General features: G+C 40.4%; 1 protein-coding gene across 2 annotated transcripts in view; it reads right to left on the bottom strand.

The window, feature by feature from the left end:
* The window catches only part of naa35 (N-alpha-acetyltransferase 35, NatC auxiliary subunit), an 80178-nt gene that overhangs the window by 54953 nt on the left and 5178 nt on the right, over positions 1-20047 (bottom strand). For both annotated transcript variants that reach the window (XM_072585864.1, XM_072585863.1), the window contains exons 2-7: positions 19122-19250; positions 9286-9319; positions 8872-8986; positions 5029-5103; positions 2822-2989; positions 68-134 (exon numbers count right to left, since the gene is read on the bottom strand). In XM_072585864.1, the coding sequence (XP_072441965.1) occupies positions 68-134; positions 2822-2989; positions 5029-5103; positions 8872-8986; positions 9286-9319; positions 19122-19245 (583 nt within the window). In that variant the 5' untranslated portion in view covers positions 19246-19250. The remainder of the gene's footprint in view (positions 1-67; positions 135-2821; positions 2990-5028; positions 5104-8871; positions 8987-9285; positions 9320-19121; positions 19251-20047) is intronic.

Genomic DNA, 20047 nt, shown 5'->3' with positions numbered 1-20047 from the left:
CTAGCATCCACAGTTTTTTGCTTTCAACAAATTATGCCAATTGTTTCATTAAACTACATATGGTTACCTGTGACTCTCAGATCTGTGACATTATTGGCCATTTTGAAGCCATAAGTCATCGATTGAAAATCCTCCTGAAAATACCAATGAAAATAAAAAGCTAATGATTGACAAGTAATACATTTTGTACAATATCTAAGTATATTCCTTCCACATGGGGTTGTGCATCTCCATTTACTTATTTGCAATGGAATAAATAAACAAAGACAAATTAAAACTGGAAGTTACCAATAGATTTTATTGCTGGCAAATGATTAGCAACAAATTCTGCTTTCTTTCAAGAGATTTGAACAGTTTTCAGGTATTTTTAAAGAGAGTCTGGAGAACAGTGCTGCAGAATCTTAAGTGTTAAGTAAACATAAGATTAGATTAGATTAGATTACAGTGTGGAAACAGGCTCTTCAGCCCAACAAGTCCACACCAACCCGCCGAAGTCCAACCCACCCATACCCCTACATCTACCCCTTACCTAACACTACGGGCAATTTAGCATGGCCAATTCACCTGACCTGCACATCTTTGGACTGTGGGAGGAAACCGAAGCACCCGGAGGAAACCCACGCAGACAGGGGGAGAACGTGCAAAATCCACACAGTCAGTCACCTGAGGCGGGAATTGAACTCGGGTCTCTGGCGCTGTGAGGCAACAGTGCTAACCACTGTGGCCACCATGCCGCCCACATAATTAAAATAATTTTTTTGTAGGTGGTATGCAGGAGTACTGGTACTCCCCAATATGCAACTGGGAATTCACTTATGGATATTCAGCATTTTTGGACAGTTAATGACAGTGTATTAACACCAATCCCATAATTTGACAATAAAACCACATAAAACCACATGTGGGCGGCATGGTGGCACAGTGGTTAGCACTGCTGCCTCTCAGTGCCAGAGACCCGGGTTCAATTCCCGCCTCAGGCGACTCTGTGTGGAGTTTGCACATTCTCCCAGCGTCTGCGTGGGTTTCCTCCGGGTGCTCTGGTTTCCTCCCACAATCCAAAAATGTGCAAGTTAGGTGAATTGACCGTGCTAAATTGTCCGTAGTGTTAGGTGAAGGGGTAAATGTAAGAGTATGGGTCTGGGTGGTATATGCTTCGGCGGGTTGGTGTGGACTTGTTGGGCCGAAGGGCCTGTTTCCACACTGTAAGTAATCTAAAAAAAAATATTAAGTAGGGTAACATGCATTTTTTCAATCCTTGTGAAGGTTTTTCCTTAAGCAACCATCTACTTACTTTCTTTGGTGCAGACATGATTTGGATGGATTGTTGAATCACACATTCAAAGGCTGAACTACTGACTTTAGATCCTTAAGTACAACTGCAATGTTAGTATCATTTAATCACAGGCACCTCTGACCTCAAATAATGGGATCTGAACATGCCCAACACTGAGTTGCATTTTCAACTGGACGTTTAGTAATGAGAAGTACGGTGACATGTCTGACTGCCTACTCGCATATAATTTGAAGTGATTTAATCTAGCTCCACCCCACCCCCACTCATGAAGACTGGGAACCTACGTCACTTGATAGTACTGAATCGGAATAATGTTAAAATTTTTAACTTGCATTCATCTGAATAGATGCAAGAACACTGAATTCCAAAAGAAAGTAGAAATTTACACTGCATTACAATTGATTCCTTGGAATGGCAGGACTGATGTCTGAGAAACACTAGATTAGTTAGGACTATGTTTAGAACAGGGAGGATGGATCTCATTGAAATCTATAAAATTTGAACAGAACGAGATGGGTAAGTGCAGGAAGGATGTTTCCAATGACTGGAAGTCCAGAACTAGGGGTGGGGGTGGGGGTAGGGGTAGGGGGTTACAGTTTAAGAAGTAGTATATTTGTCGGATGGCAGCTAGGGTATTGTGGGTAGTTGTGGGTGCCATATTATAGGAAAGATGTGAATGCATTAGCAACAGTGCAGAAGTAATTTTCAAGAATGGTTCCAGGACTGAGAGAATTCAGTTCCAAAGATAGATTGATAAAGTTGGAATTGTTCTCCTTGGACAGTAAAAGACAGAAATGAGATTTAATAGATGTTTTCAAAATCATAAGCGAGTAGATAGGTAGAATCTGTTCCCACTTATAAAAGAAAGAAGAATGGAGGGGTATATGTTTAAAGTATGTACAAAAGTAAGAAAGGGTCATGTCAGAAAAAAGCTTTTTCACACTGAGTAGTTAGGGTATGGAATGCACTGTCTGGAAATATGGAGGAGACAGGTTCAAGTAAGGCATTCAAGAGGGCATTGATTTATTATTTGTTTCGAAATGGTGTGAGGAATATGGGAAAAAGGCAGGAGATTGGCACCAGGTAATAGAAATGGTGCAGCCATGATGGCTTGAATGCATGTGTAACAATTCTGTGATTCACATGGAATAAATTGCAACTGGAGATTGTTGCTGAACAAGACAAGACTGTGAAAGTAAGTTCTGATATTTCTTTACCTTCCCCCTTTTGCTAGTTTAATATCTACTCCAACTTTTATTGCCCCACCTCTAATCAAAGATCATCAAACATTAGATTGGCTTCTGTCCCCACAAATACCATCTGAACTGCTGTGCATTTGCAGTATTTTCTACTCTTATTTAACGTTTCCAAATTTGCAACATTTTGGCTTTATAAAAAGTCAATTTCTCTTGCTTGGAACATAAATAAAAATGATCCTGGCACAAATCTGGATTAACATTTCTTCAATAACTTATTTTAAAGATTTACCATTCATAAATTTTGGTCTTGCTTAATCCTTGCACATACCTCTTCAAAAACAGCTGCTTTGTTGACTTTTTCTCTGGCAATGTCACAGATCTTTAGGATGCCCAGAGCAAAAGCTTTCATAGCAGAATCCTCAATTAAGTCTGGATTATGAACATAAAGACACGTGAAGACTGTCTGGGCCAAAGAATGCCCTTCCAGCCATGTTATCTGTGAGAAGAAACTATGGAGTTAAGATTCCAATTCCAAATTATATTTACATATGACAATATAAAACTGTTTTGTATTTGAAACATTTCCTGCATACACAAGAAAAATCAAATGCATGAATTATTGGTTTATATGATGAGAACAATTCAAATTATTCAATATTTAGTAAGCAAATAGACAGTTCAAGAAATTGATTTGTAAGTACAAAATATATACAGAATAATAAAATAAGCTTGATCCTTTTTGGAGTTTGATTTCAACTGCTTTAAAATATAAAAATAGTGAAGTACTATTAAAAATATGAATGATAATTCGAACCATTGTGGTGGCAATTTACAATCCTTTCACAAACTGCTTTAAATCTATTACTTCGTCATTGGATACGGAGAGAATCTATTTGTAGTTTGGCTATTTAAAAGATATGCCTGAAAATGCAAAGCACTACAGGTTTTTAAACTTTACTTTACCTAATTAGACTTTTAATAGGATTCTTCAGTTTCATAAAAACCTTGATACTTATCTAATTTAGGATGGATTACTTAAATTGTAACTTTCATGAAATTTTGTTCAATTTTACCAGTTCAATTTATTAAAGGAAGTTTCTAAATGAGCCAAATAATTCAGTTGAGTTATCACTGTAAACCAAGAAAGAAATGCAAACAAGATGGATAGCAACTTTTTTTTCAAGTTACTCTCTTGACTTCTAGGTCAGTCTTTATTATTCAACTTTTAATTCTATATATCTTTTGGTGTATGATTCTATTCTCCGACATTCACTATTGTTTCTTCACTTTCAAATGATTCCCACACTAGTTTGTAGAAATCTTCTATTCAATATAGTCCCTTGCCTTTTGGCTGATTGAAGTTAAAAACTGAAAGGCAAACTTCAGGTTTTAATGCAGTCAGACATAAAATTAATGAGAATTCCTGAGGGCTTCTGTAAGCAACCAAGAATAATACGAAGATCATGATAACATGGTCCATATATTTAAAAAAACATGATTTACATCAGGTGAACCCTGAGATCTTTCTTCCCTCACTTTAAACCAACATATTATTTCTTTATTGGATTGCAAACACATATATATGTGCATATTGAATAACAACGCAAAGCATTGAATGGAATTCAACAAAAACTTCTGACAAAAATAACACCGTATGGATGCAGCATGTGGCTCAAGGTCAGATGGCTAGTGCCAAAGAAATCTTCCAGATTGAAAATATGAGATTGCCACAGAGATTGTGTTTGTGTTATTATGTCTTTTATTTATTTATTCATATGAAAAAAGAAATATGGGAACTGAGGAGACACAATTTTAAATTTTCTACCATTGCTAAATTGGTGAAATCACAAGGAAAATTCCTAAAAGCTGAATGACTACATGGTTAGCAGGATGACAGATGGCAAAATCAGTTTTATGGAGAAAATCGGAAATTAATACATTTTGCAATAACAAGATCGGGAATATACCTTAATGATGAGATTATAAAATGGAGTAATCTTGGTGTGTAATTACTCAATTTAATAAAGATGACAGTACAAATAAATTAGGCGATAAAAAGGTAATCAAAAAACTTGATTTAGTGTCAAATCTCGTTGTATCAAATACAAAAGAAAGACATAGAAAACACTGACAAATATGCAGCTAAGATTAACAAGTCTTTTACTAAGGTCATGAAGACACAAAGTCAGGCTTTGTCCATTAGAACAAAAACATTAAAAGAATGATAAAATGGAGATCATAAAGATTAAGAAGGAACACAGTTAAACTTAACTTTTCAACTGTCAGCAAGAAAGCAGTGGACACAAATTTAAGATAAAAACAATGTCAAACATTAAGCGAAAGGTTAGAAAAATTATTTCCAGAGAGCAATATGATCGTATTTTTCAAAAACAAACCTCAGTAAATTTCTTTGAAAATGAAATGGATAGTTCAAGTAGGTGCCTCTGATGGCTAAACATTGAACAGGTGTGCTAAATACTTTCCAAAGTTCTATGATTTCTTAATGTCTTGAAACTAAAAATATATCAAGCTTACCAAACAACAGAAGCATGTATCCGTTATACCTATTAATTCAGGCAAGGTTAGACCCTTGATTGTAATTGCTTCATCCTTCAGTAAGATAAAAAGATAATATTAAGGAGTACAGACATCTACAAGGGATATCATGCTAAATTGCAGTAGTTTTAAACTCATCCATTTATAATTAGTTCAGTCTGAGGCTCTTCAGATGTTCTCACAGATTTCAACTTCCAAATTCTAAATATTTCTGAACTGACCAACATTCAGCTTCATATAAATGTTGTCTAAATTACATCCACTATTTACTCAATTCTATAACAGTGCTGTGGAGACTATTAACAGTGAATAAGTAACTTTAGACTTCAAATCTGTTGGAGGGACAGAAAATCCTGAGGCGGGTATTTTTATTTTACTTACTTGACCTCCACAAGGCAGGTAGTCAGAAAGGTGTGGGAAATCTACAATGTGAGATTTTAAAATTAGTGTCACTGATTTGCTGCTGCCGAGAGGTCAGCCTGATTGAATTGGCTAGGACTCCAACTTGCAGTCAGGTTGTAGGAACAGGCAAGTTTTAGAGGACCAGTATTAGGAGGGACAAACAAACCAGATGCACATTGGTAGTGGCTAAACTGCAGAACTGATTGTGGTGCGAGTGTGATTGGAGACAAGTTCTTCCGTGTTCTGTTTGATTGAAGAGGTTTGTCAGCGAGACACCTGTATCCAAGAATTTGGTGTCAAAGCACTCAACTTTAAATGCTCACCTCAGCAAGTTAGATTCTAACCTAGTATAATTAAATATAATGAGAATGTATACTTCTTTCAACTTCTTATAATGCAAATCCTATCGGTAATTTAGTTGTCTGCCCACATTTCAACTGTCTTTGAAACTGGGCAAGTTTGCATCTGGAGGTAGGTTTGAGATATAGAAGCTTTTTCTAAAATACTAAACAGGAAAGGCTGTAACCGGTTGGAGTATCTCTCGACTAATGTAAGAGCATCAATGATTTGTGTTGTTCATCAGATTTAACACTGCTTTCTGCAAAATTTGTGAGTATCATCAAATCACTACTCTCCAAAGGCAATTTGAAAAAAAGATTCTTGCATACATTAGGTAAAGACAGTATAGTGGGCAATTCAGAGATATGGACAACTAATTCAAAAGAAGTGAAATAAATTAGCACGACAGCAGGTTAAGAATTTGAATTTGGTTGGAAAAAACTCTGACAATTAAAAGAAGTTGCAACAGTAAATAAATTACCATGTAGCTTTTGGGATTGTCATTAAAACTTCATAGATCATTAATGTCATTTAGGAAAGAAAGCCAGCCAGCCATCCTTATCCTGTTCAGCTCCTCTGAAGCAACATAGAAAAATGCAGCGCTGTACAGGCCCTTTGGCCCTCGATGTTGCGCCGATCCAAGCCCACCTAATCTACACTAGCCCACTATCCTCCATATGCCTATCCAATGCCCGTTTAAATGCCCATAAAGAGGGAGAGTCCACCACTGCTACTGGCAGGGCATTCCATGAACTCACTACTCGCTGAGTAAAGAATCTACCCCTAACATCTGCCCTATACCTACCACCCCTTAATTGAAAGCTATGCCCCCTCGTAATAGCTGACTCCATTCGTGGAAAAAGGTTCTCATGGTCAATCCTATCTAAACCCCTAATCATCTTGTACACCTCTATCAAGTCACCCCTAAACCTTCTTTTCTCCAATGAAAACAGCCCCAAGTGCCCCTTTCCTCATACGATCTTCCTCCCATACCAGGCAACATCCTGGTAAACCTCCTCTGCACCCGTTCCAGTGCCTCCACATCCTTCCTATAGTATGGCGACCAAAACTGCACACAATACTCCAGATGCGGCAGCACCAGAGTCTTATACAACTGCAACATGACCTCAGGACTCCGGAACTCAATCCCTCTACCAATAAAAGCCAGTACGCCATATGCCTTCTTCACCGCACTATTTACCTGGGTGGCAACTTTCAAAGATCTGTGTACATGGACACCAAGATACCTCTCTCATCCACACTACCAAGTATCTGACCATTAGCCCAGTACCCCATCTTTTTGTTACTCATACCAAAGTGAATCACCTCACACTTACCCACATTGAACTCCATTTGCCACCTTTCTGCCTAGCTCTGCAGCTTATCTATATCCCGCTGTAACCTGCCACATCCTTCCTCACTGTCAACAACTCCACCGACTTTCGTATCATCCGCAAACTTGCTCACCCAACCTTCTAGCCCCTCCTCCAGGTCATTTGTAAAAATGACAAACAGCAATGGTCCCAAAACAGATCCTTGCGGAACAACCTTGAAAGTCACCCCATTATACTAAACTCAAGGCAACTAGGATTGACAATGAAACCTGTAATGAATGTGAAACCTGTAATAATGATACTATATGAAATGTAATATCAGCTTCTATTCTCACCTTACCTATGTTTCTTTACACCGGAATTGTCAACAACAAATTAGCAAATTAACTTTTATTTGTTTCTCTTTTCGTAAAGTATCATAAAGAAATACACTTCAATGTTAACAGAATTCAAACTTTACAAGAAAACAAAACTTGGAAAGTTAAACTTTTCCATTCCAATGATAATAATTCTATAGTGACCTGTCGGTTTGAAAAAATACAAACTTTGAATGAACTGTAGAGCTGACAATGTTTCAGGTTTTAAGATTTTTACCATAATAAAGAAAGTAAACCATTCACTCAACATTATTTCATCACTTGATACTCTATTTAATATTTCAAATGGACAAAAATCTCCAGCTATGGTTATATTTTACTTTTGTCAGTCAAGTGGACACTTTATTCTCCTGGAACCAGTCAGGAATTCTTAGCTCTTGTGGATTTACTTCTGTTCTTTTCCTTTACTAGCCTGGCAATCTATAATATGAAGACTATATTTCAGTGAGGGGCTTTCATAGAAATCCTCCCTTTGACTCAAGCTAGGCAAATCTTACAGTTTAGTTTAAAATGCTTATGGATTCTGGTTCCCACCTGCACTCCTACTCTATGAAGTAGGGCTTCTCAGATTTTGGGTCAAGATGGTGTCGCGCGCTCCAAAGCAAAAGCTGCTGTGGAGCTCAAACCAAGTGTTAACAGTTGCATGACCCCTTTAAATCCCATCCTACAGTTCTCACAGATTAGGAAATGCCAATTTCAAGCCTCAAAATGGGTTAAAGTGGGTTTAAACACTGAAAGCACTGTTACAGAGACTTGCTGCCCGTATCTACTCTTAGTCTGGCTATTGTCATTATATCTGCTTTCATCATAGTCTAGAAATTTAAACATCTTGCACCTTCATTGTAGAAAAACAAGCTAGGCTCCTCCTGAAAGTATTTATTAATTAAGCCACCCAGACTTGCTTCCAATTAGAATCTGGACTAGGACACATTACCCCTTTTATTCTTACATTTTACCCTAAATTATAAGTGCACAATCCAAAAATGCAAACTAATGAAACTTCTCACCTTAATACCTTATAATATAAAAATACTTGATCCCTGAACCTTTCCTCTGTTGTGCAACTATTTCCTGTCCTTCAACAAATCTAATGTTCTGGTCAATGGGTAACTGCTAGATTAAAAAATCACATAATTACTCGAGTTTCAAATGTACGTTTCTTTTCATTCAGATAAACAACCAGATTTTGTGAAACAGCCACAACTTGTTATGAATAAGAAATATTCACCAATTTTTTTTTGAATGCTTGTGAGGAAAAAATTTGGGGGTGGGGACAGAAAGTGCACTTTGCAGAGTTAACAGCAAGTACCAAGTTTGAGAATTACATTAACGCAGTCACAAAAGTCTAGTTTTGAAATAGAGTGCCAAACCTTGATCGCTTGTTCCAGGTTGAGTACCTTACGATTAACCTGGTTTCCAATCATTCCTGCATCCATCTTTGGATCCATCATCTCAATTGCTGACATGGCTTCAAACAGGCCAAAACTGAAGAAAACATTTCAAATGCATCTTGAATTACAATTTTCATACCATTTGCTATCAACAAATTATGCTGTAAACTTTAATGTACTAGAAAGATCACCAATGAAATAGATTTTAAATAATTTCAAAAGCAGCTTAATCAGTTAAATTAATTTAATAATGCAATTGCATTTGTTGGGAAGTAAAGAAGGTTGATCCCTGCCCCTTCCACTCTATTATGTAAGATTAACTGAAAAGTTCCATTTTCACTTGTAACCAAAATAAATTGTTACTACTGAATTAAAAAGTGTTGCCATACTTACAGTTTGTCATGTAGTAGTTCACCCAATTTAAGTTCTAAAATAATACAAATAGATTAAATTAATATTTTTGCTGAAGTAGTTCACTATAAGATGTAAAGTGTTAACGTAAAATGTAAGAATTCTCTTGTTATTACAAATATAATTTCAACTATTCAAAATCTGAATTTTATTTTGCAACATTTACTGGAGTGAACATGCAGACTCTTTTTACTTTGCATCAGTATCACCACTGTGAAAACCACAATCAGGGTGGGTCTGTCATGTTACTAGAATAAAGCAGTATGAGATGTCCTGTTGGATGTTTTCTCAATCTACATCAGTATCAGTACAATTTTGAACACCAGAGTTACAATTTACAATGTTAACATTCCTAACAACAAGCTTGTAGCACGAAAGCATACTCAGTGCAATATACATTTGTTACAAGAATATTTCTGGACAATTCTACTCGAGACCTTGGGGAGAGTGAATTGCAGATTCAATAAAGGTGAACAGTTTAACTTCAAACATTAAATCCTTTGTACTTGAAACCTAAACATAGATATCTCTCATAAGAAATATCTCTCAGTCCCCGACTCACAAGCCTCCTTCCTGATGAAGGGCTTCTGTTCGAAACATTGATTCTCCTGCTCCTCGGATGCTGCCTGACCTGCTGTGCTTTTCCAGCACCATGCTCTCAAACCTGCACAGCTGTCTGATCATGCAGTGAACCTTCACAGCTGAATGCTTCTGCTGTTTAGTTTCAAATATCTCTGGAAATTGGAGTTGGTTCTAAGAAAAATAAAGTGAAACTCACAGCTGACCTTGGAGAAACCTATGTGGGGAGCTCAAAGCAGGGGAACAGCCAAGTGGCTTTTTTCTTAAAAAGTGGAACCATACTGCTTTTTTTGTAAATCTACAACAGTGAGAAGAGTGGATTCTTTTTTGATTACACGTTATGTTGAAATTTATTTCTTGACTAAACTTTAAAAAATATAAAACATTGGTACTAAGTTATCCTACAGCAGTGTTTTTAAAGCAGTAAGACTGTCCTATTTTCTGGGTTTGTAGATTGCGAAGGTGCAAAGATAGCCTTTAGTAGAGTGAAGTGCTCTTCCTGTTGGATGTGGGAGATTAGGGAGAATTTCAATGTTACTGATGACTATGTCTGTAGGAAATATGTTTGGTGATGAATTCTATAGGATTGCATGGACCGGTTGGAGCATCAATGAGGAAGTTACAGGAGCTTAGGGGCGTGATGGATGGCAGTTGGCAGGTAGTGTAGGTGTCTCCTGTGGCTATCCCCATCTCAAACAAGTAAGCTGTTCTGAAAAATGCAGGAGGTGGGACTCTCAGAGGAATGTAGCACTGACAGCCAGGTTTCTGGTACCAAGACTCTAATATAAGGAGGGCTACGTCAGGTTCCAGGTGATCAATTGTGATAGGGCACTCTCTAGTCAGAGGCACAGACAGACGTTTCTAAGGCCGACAAAGAGACAGACTGGTGCGTTGCTTCCCTGGTTTAAGGATCAAGTATATCTTGGAGAGGATGCAGAATATTCTCAAAGGGGAGCGCGACCAGCAGGAGATCATGCACACATTGGAACTAGTGACATAGGGAGAGAAAGCTGTGAGGTTTTGAGGAGAGAACATAGGAGATTGGGCAGGAATTTAAAAGGTAGGTCATAGAGTCAGTCCTACAGCATGGAGACAGGTCCTTTGGTCCAAACTGGTCCATGCCGACCAACACGTCCATCCATGTTAACCCCATTTCCCTGCATTTGGCCCATATCCCAGCTGCCACTGTCACAACCACTTCCGCCCCCACTGATGCCATTCACTGAGCACCGCCGACAGAATTGTCTATGACATGCCCTCCTGCGGATCCCACAGACACCACCTCCACACCCTCCCCAAGTAAGTGTCACTTCCAGAATTGATGTCACCCCTGCTCCCTCGACTACCACTCCAGTTACAGTCTCCACCCCCATTCCCAGCTCCAACCCTACACCAGGTCCCAGCTCTCAGCCCTGACGAATTTTCACCATTCCCCTAGACCTCCCCCTCACTGGGGATGAATGATCAGTCCTCAGCAAAGGCCTTCCTTCCATCATCCTTCGCTCCCAGATCAATGAATTCAATGTGTGTTGTGACAGCGAACACTTCTTCTGCTGCCTCCAGGCTTACTTCTGCTACCAAGACTCCCATGCACCCTCCACCCCTTGCCAACCTTTCACCGTCCAACACCCCTCCAGTTTCTTCCTCTCTCAACGTCCCCACCATTGACACTCATTCATTTGGCCGAAGTGGTCCTCACCCACAATTTCTCCTTTGAATCCTCCCACTTCCTGCAGACGAAATGGGGAGCCATGAGCAGCTACATTGGCCCCAGCTATACCTGTATCTTTGTTGGTTACATGGAACAGTTATTCTTCAGTAGTTACACCAGCACCATTCCTCACCTTTTCTTCCGCTACATTGATGACTGTATTAGCGTCACCTCGTGCTCCCCATGGTGGTTGAACAGTTCATCAACTTCACCAACACATTTCACCTTGACCTCTACTTCACCTGAACCATCTCGGACACCTCTCTCCCCTTCCTGGATCTCTCCATCAACGATCACCAACTCAACACTGACATCTTCTACAAACCCACCGACTCCCACAGCTACCTGGACTACACCTCCTCTCACCCTGCCTCCTTTAAAAATGCTATCCCTTATTCCCAATTCCTCCGCCTCTGCCACATCTGCTCCCAGAAGGACCAGTTCCACCACAGTACACACCAAATGGCCTCCTTCTTTTAAGGGCACAATTTCCTTCCACATGGTTGATGATACCTTCCAGCACATCTCATCCACTTCTGCACCTCCACCCTTGAACCCCACCCCTCCAACTGCAACAAGGACAGACCACCCCCCCCCCGCCGCCGCCTTGACCCATCAACCTCTGTATACACTGCATCATCCTCTGCCATTTTCACCACCTACAAACTGACCCCACCATCAGATATATATTTCCCTCCCACCCCTATCTATTTTCCCTCTGCGATTCCCTTGTCAAGCCCACGACTCCCACCAACCCACCCTCCCCTCCCCGCACCTTCCCCTGCCACCGCAGGAATTGCAAAACCTGTGCCCACATCTCCCCCCACACCTCTGGCCAAGGCCTCAAAGTAGCCTTCCACATTCATCAAAGTTTTACCTGCACTTCCACATGTCATTTGCTGTATCCGTTGCTCCCGATGTGATCTCCTCTACATTGGGGAGACAGGTCGCCTACTCACAGAGCGCTTCAGAGAACATTTCTGGGATACCTGTACCAATCAACCCCACCACCCGTGGCTGAACACTTCAACTCACCCTCCCACTTCCGCCAAGGACATGCAGGTCCTAGGCTCTATAATCGTGACTCCCTAACCACCCAACACCTGGAGAAAGAATGCCTCATCTTTCACCTTGCCATCTCCAACCACATGGCAATGTGGACTTCACCAGTTTCTTCCTTTCTCTTCCCCCTACCTTATCCCAGTTCCAACCTTCCAACTTGGCACCACCCTCATGACCTGTCCTACCTGTCCATCTTCCTTCCCAACTACCTGCTCCACCCTCCTCTCCAACTTATCACCATTATCCACACCTTCATGTACTTATCGCACTCTCAGCTACCTTCTCCAATAGCTTTACCTGCCTTCCATTTATCTCACCACCCAGAGGCTCCCAGCCTCATTCCTGATGAAGGGCTTTTGCCCGAAATGTCGATTCTCCTGTTCCTTGGCTGCTGCCTGACCTGTTGTGCTTTTTCAGCACTACACTCTCGACTCCAATCTGCAGCATCTGCAATCCTCACTTTCGCCAGATCCTTCTAAACCTTTCCTATCCATGTATTTGTCCAAATGCCTTTTAAATGTGGTTAACATATCCACCTCAAACACTTCTACAGGCAGCTCATTCCATATTTGTATCACCCTTTGTTAAAAAAAAAGTCCTCATGGTAATAATGCCTGGATTACTCCTGGCACCACAAGCTAGTGAGAGTAGGAGGAGTAGGAGGTTACAGCAGATGAATGCATGGCTGAAGACCTGGTGCAGGGGAGAAGGGTTTTTGGATCATTAGAATCTCTTGTGGGTAGATGAAGAGCTGTGGCATTTTTGATTAGGGACAACATTATGCTGCACTTAGGGAGGATATTCCTGGGTGTACATCCTGTGAAGTTATTTGGGTGGAATGCAGAAATATGAAAGGGATGATCACCTTATTGGGATTAGACTATAGGGTCCACTAGTAGTCAGTAGGAAATTGAGAAGCAAATTTAAAAGGAGATCTCAGTTATCTGTAAGAATAATAGGGTGGAAATGGTAAGGGATTTTAACTTTCTAAACATACACTGGGACTTCCATATTGTGAAGGGCTTGGATGGAGAGGAATTTGTTAAGTGTGTACAAGAAAGGTTTCTGATTAAGTATGTGGATGTAGCTTCTAGAAAAGGAGCAAAACTTGACCTACTCTTGGGGAATAAGGCAGGGCAGGTAGCTGAGGTATCAGTGAGGCACACTTTGGGGCCACTGATAGTGAAGGAAAAGAACAGACTGGATCTATAATTTAAAGTTCTTAACTAGAGGTAGGCCAACTTTCATGGTCTTAGGCAAGAACGTTCAAACGTTGACTTGGAATGGATATTTACAGGTAAAAGGGTGGCTGGAAAGTGGGAAGCCTTCAAAAATGAGATAACTAGAGTCCAGAAACACTAGGTTCCTGTTAGGATGAAGGACAAGGCTGGTAGGTGTAGGGAATGCTAGATGGCTTGAGAAATTGAGGTTTTGGTTAAGAAAAAGATGGAAGCATATGTCAGGTATATACAGCAGGGATCAAGTGAATCACTGGAAGAATATAAAGACAGTGGGAGTATAATTAAAATGAAAATCAGGAGAGCAAAAAGGGGACATGAGACTGCTTTCCCAAATAAGGTTAAGGAGAATCCAAAGGGATTTTACAAATTCATTCAGGACAAAAGATTAACTAGGGAGAGAACAGAGCCTTTTAAAGATCGGCAAGGCTGCCTATGTGTGGAACTGCAGGAGACTGGGGAGATACAGAATGAGTATTTAGCATCAATGTTTACTGTGGAGAAGGATGTGGTGGCCAGGGAACTTGAGGAAATAAACAGTGACATCTTGAAAAATGTCCATATTACAGAGGTGGTAGTGCTGGATGTCTTGAAACGCATAAAGGTGGATAAATCCCCAGGACCTAATCAGGTGTGCCCTAAAGCCCTGTGGGAAGCTAGGGAAGTGATTGCTGGGTCCCTTGCTGAGATATTTGCATCATCAATAGCCATAGATGAGGGTCCTGAAGTATGGAGGTTGGCTAACATAATGCCACTATTTAAGAAAGGTGGTAACTATAGACCAATGAGCCTAACATCAGTGGTGGGCAAGTTGTTGGAGGGGATCCTGAAGGACACGCATTTACAAATCAGGATTTACATGTATTTGGAAAGGCAAGCACTGATTAGGGATAATCAACATAGCTTTGTGCATAGGAAATCTTGTCTCACTCACTTGGTTGAGTTTTTTGAGGACGAAGCAAACAGGATTGATGAATTGGAGATGCCGATGTTGGACTGGGGCGCACAAAGCTACAAATCACACAACACCAGGTTTAATTGGAAGCACTAGCTTTCAGAGCGCCGCCACAACCACTTGATGAAGGAGCGGGACTCCGAAAGCTAGTGCTTCCAATTAAACCTGTTGGACTATAACCTGGTGTTGTGTGATTTGTAACTTTGTTGGATTGATGAACGCAGAGAGGTGGACGCGATCTATCTTGACTTCAGGAAGATGTTTGACAAGATTCGGCATGGTAGACTGGTTGGCAAGGTTAGATCACAGGGAGAACTAGCCATTTTGATACAGAACTCGCTCAAAGGTAGAAGACAGGGGGTAGTGATGGAGGGTTGATTTTCAGACTGGAGGCCTGTGACCAGCAGCATGCCCCAACGATTGGTGCTGGGTCCACTGCTTTTTGTCATTTATGTTAATGATTTGGATGTGAACAGAGGTGGTATGGTTAGTAAGTTTGCAAATGACACCAAAATTGGAGGTGTTGTGGATAGCCAAGGAGGTTACCTCACAGTACAATGGGACCTCATCAAATGGGCCAAGGAGGGCATGTTAGAGTTTAATATAGAGAAATGTGCAGTGCTGCATTTTGGAAAGGCAAATCAGGGCAGGACGTATACACTTAATGGGTTCATAGCTCCTGGTGGAATTGTAGGTAATCAGGATAGTGAAGGCAGCATTTGGTATGCTTTCCCTTTATTGGTCAGTGCATTGACTAGGAGTTGGGAGGTTGTATTACAGCTGTACAGGACATTGATACAGTATGCCAAAAATGGGCTAACCAAAGTCTGGTCTACCTGCTATAGGAAGGATGTTGTGAAACTTGAAAGGGTTTAGAAAAGATTTGTTGTCAGGGTTGGGGGGGTTTGAGCTATGGGGAGAGGCTGAAAAGGCTGGGGCTGTTTTCCCTGGAGTGTCAGAGGCTGAGGGGTGACCTTATAGAGGTTTATAAAATCATAAAGGGTATGGATAGGGTGAATAGCCAAGGTCTTTTCCCCAGGGTAGTGGAGTCCAAAATTAGAGGACATAGGCTGAAAGGGAGAGGGGAAAGATTTAGAGGGGACCTAAGGGACAACTTTTTCACGTGTGCATGTATGGAATGAGTTGCCAGAGGAAGTTTTGGAGTCTGATACAATTACAACATTTAAAAGGCATCAGGATTGGTATAGGAATAGGAAGGGTTTAGAATGATATGGGCCAAATGCTGGCAAATGGGACGAGATTATTTTAAGATATTTGGTTGGCATGGATGAGTTGGATCGAAGGCTCTGCTTCCATGCTGTACAGGGAGGTTACGTGTACCATCTTTTGTGAAGACAAAACTAAGTTATACATTCAGTTCTTCTGCTGTTTCCTTTTTCATTGATTATAATTTCACCCACATCTGACTCTATGACATTCACTGGTCTTTACTTTATCTTTTCTACTTGTTACTTCCTCAAAATCTCTAGTTGACTTGTTAAACATGAATCGCCTTTTGTAAATCTATGTTGGCTTTGTCCAATCCCTTTAACGCTTTCCAAATGCAATTTATCATGTCTTTTAGAAAAGACTAGCATTTTCCCTGTAACTAATGTTAGGCTAACCGGTCTGTAATTCTTTATTATTCTCTCATTTTTTTGAATTACACTTACTTTCTTTCAATCTGTAGGAACTATTCCATTGTCTATAGAATTTTGGAATATGGCCACCAATGCATCCAATGGTTCCAGGGTCACTTTCTTTAGTACTCTGGATGTAGATTATCAGCCTTTAACCCCATTTGTGATTTATCTTCCTTTAACCCATTAATCTCCCCAGAATCATTTTCTTATTAATACTGATTTCCTGCAATTCTGCCCTCTTACTTGACACTTCGTTCCCTAACATTTCAGAAGGTTAAGTATACCATCTTTTGTGAAGACAAAACTAAAATTACGTATTCAGTTTTGCTGCTATTTCCTTGTTTCTTGATGAAAATTTCACCTGCTTCGGAATGAAAGGGGACCTATATGACTAATCTTTATTTCTCCTAGGTGAGAGATGGTGCATCCGTAAGGTCCTGCTAAAGGAACCTTGGTGAGGTACTGCAGCACATCTTGTCAATGATATATATTGCTACTACTGTGTGTTGGTGAAGGCTGTGGATGTTGAAGGTGGTGGTGGATGGGGTGGCAATCAAGCAAGCTGCATTCTCCTCAATGGTGTCAAGCTTCTTGAGTGTTGTTAGAGCTGCATCCATCTAGGCAAGTGGTGAGTATTCCACATCACTCCTGATTTGTGCTTTGTCGACAGTGGACAGGTGTTGAGAGATAGGAGGTGGGTTACATGCCACAGAATCATTAGACTCTGATGTGTTTTTCTAACAACTATATGGCCATGCATACCACACAAGTAGATGTTGTGAAACTTGAAAGGGTTCAGAAATGATTTACAAGGATGTTGCCAGGGTTGGAGGATTTGAGCTACAGGGAGAGGCTGAACAGGCTGGGGCCATTTTCCCTGGAGCGTCGGAGGCTGAGGGGTGACCTTATAGAGGTTTACAAAATTATGAGGGGCATGGATAGGTGAAATAGACACAGTCTTTTTCCTGGGGTCGGGGAGTCCAGAACTAGAGGGCATAGGTTTAGGTTGAGAGGGGAAAGATATAAAAGGGACCTAAGGGCGACTTTTTCACTCAGAGGGTGGTACGTGCATGGAATGAGCTGCCAGAGAATGTGGTGGAGGCTGGTACAATTGCAACATTTAAAAGGCATTTGGATGGGTATATGAATAGGAAGGGTTTGGAGGGAAATGGGCCGGGTGCTGGCAGGTGGGACTAGATTGGGTTGGGATATCTGGTCGGCATGGACGGGTTGGACCGAAGGGTCTGTTTCCATGCTGTACATCTCTATGACTCTATGACTATGACTCTGTGTCCGCTTCTTGATAAATATGGAGAAAACATGTGAACTCATTAGCAAACGTACTCACTTTCATCCTTACAATGGAGAGAATTGACGAATGAGCTGAAGATGATTAGGGCTGGGATACTACCTTGAGGAACTCCTACAACTATGATGGATGGGGCAGAGTGCCCAGATGGCTGATAAATATCTATTCATTGTATTCCAGAACTATATAAAAAAAAATTACAGCACAGAAAGAGGCCATTCAGCTCATCATGTTTGCATCAGCTGAACACTTTTACGCAACTGATCCATAGCCTTCAAGGTAACAGTGTTTTAGTTACAGATCTGACTCTCAAATAGCCATCATTACAGGGGAACACAAAGGAAACACTTCAATGACATTCTGAAGCTCTCCCTTAAGTGCTGCAGCATTGATATTAATGGCTGGAAGGAGTTCGCTGCCAAACATTTAAAACTGCAAAAACTTGTCTATCAAACTTCATCATGCTTTGATATAAACACACAATTGATGGAAACACAACAGCTGCAGAGAAGGAAAGAAAAGAAGCAAATTTTGCACCCTAGATCCCACTATCTCATGGCATGTTCTGCTCCAGACGTCCAAAGATGTGTGCATTATGACTTATCACTTATACGTGTGACTTATCAGTTACTTGCAGCCACGGCAGATAGCCACAATCCTGTGTAGGCATATCCTTGAACTGATAAGCATCCACTGTTATCAACTAATTTGAAGGACAAGGACAACAAACATTCGGGAACATTATCGCTGCAACTTTCTCCCCAAGTTGCAAATCATTTGGATATGGAACTATTGCGATTCCTTAACTGTTGTTAGGTCAAAATCTGAAACAGTTTGGTGTATTTACAGATTGTAGAGGTAAAAGGCAGTGTGGTTCACCATCACTTTGAGGACTATTAATAATGACTAATTACTGTTCATCTTGTTAGTGATGCTCACATTCCAAAGACACCCAAAAAATAAGTTTTTGGATGACAAAAAGAACAGGCAAAGACATAAGTATAAATTCGGAAGAAGTTCTGCTGTTGGGAAAAAAACCCAATATATTTACTCACTTCGTGGATTACAGGACACTCTCAATTTACAAACAAATTAGGAGCAGATCTCGTCCATTCAACCCCTTAAGCCTACACTATCATTCAACAGGATTGTGGCTGACCAGATTACAACCTCAAATGCACATTCCCACCTACTTCTGATAATCTTTCACCTCTTTCTTAACAAGAATCTAGCAACCTCTGCCATAAAAATATTCAAGGACCTTGCTTCTACCAGCTTTACATGATATTAAGAAAATTGCTCAAAATATTGAAAAATTTACCTTTACAGCAATCTTTGAATTGCTTGGTGATGTCAACCCAGTTTGCATTACTTTTTTCCATCTTTTCTGAGATGCCAAGCCCCCAGCCAATGTCGTCTTCATCCAAAGATGCTTTGGTGACCATGGTAACTACAGAGATCAAACCATATAAGATAGATTAGACTCTCCTGCAGACGACATTTTTATGGTTCCTGCTGACTGGAAGACTCGACACAAAGATTTGACTTCACTATAGCGCTCAGTAGTAACAAAGGCTTTCAACAGTTTTCCTGAGACCTCCAGGGACAGTATCAACGATTATGGAGAAAATACTGTCATTTTATTAATTACAGCAGTAGACACAACATTCTAGTAAAATAGAAAATGTTAAGACATGTGGTACATAGGTCTTTTGCTAGGCAGAAAGAGAATTGATAAGCTGGAAGGATGCAATTTCTCAAAATTATCTCTGATCTTCATGATAGGGGGAGGAGATGTCTTCATCCAGCACACCTGAAATCACACTTGCCCAGCCCAACACCACCACAATGAGAAAAAAGATTTCACCCACATAGTTCTGTGTGCCTCAAACCAGATAATGGGGAGTGGACAGGCACATTTTGCAATCTTTCAATCTCCTCCTTCTTTTCTCCCCACCACCTCTACGTAACAGGCTTCATGAAAATGCAACAAGCACATACTGCCAACAGACGAAGATGGCTTCCCACTCCCTCCCCACTGCAGAACTTGTGACCATTAACGGCCCTTGTTTTTCCCTTCTCCCAATAAAGTCTGCAACAAATCAAATTAAAAATGTTGTCTTCCCTGGATTCTATTACTTTTTTCCTCTTCCAGAGTCCAGACTATAATAATAGTATCAGGATGAGCAATGACATCTCATCTCACCATTTAGCAATTAATATTCTCTTTAAAAAAGCCAGTTTGTG

This window comes from Chiloscyllium punctatum, chromosome 2 (assembly GCF_047496795.1).
Source record: "Chiloscyllium punctatum isolate Juve2018m chromosome 2, sChiPun1.3, whole genome shotgun sequence".
NCBI lineage: Eukaryota > Metazoa > Chordata > Chondrichthyes > Orectolobiformes > Hemiscylliidae > Chiloscyllium > Chiloscyllium punctatum.
Note: the sequence above shows the minus strand (reverse complement) of the source record. Positions and strands in the feature narration are given on the sequence as shown.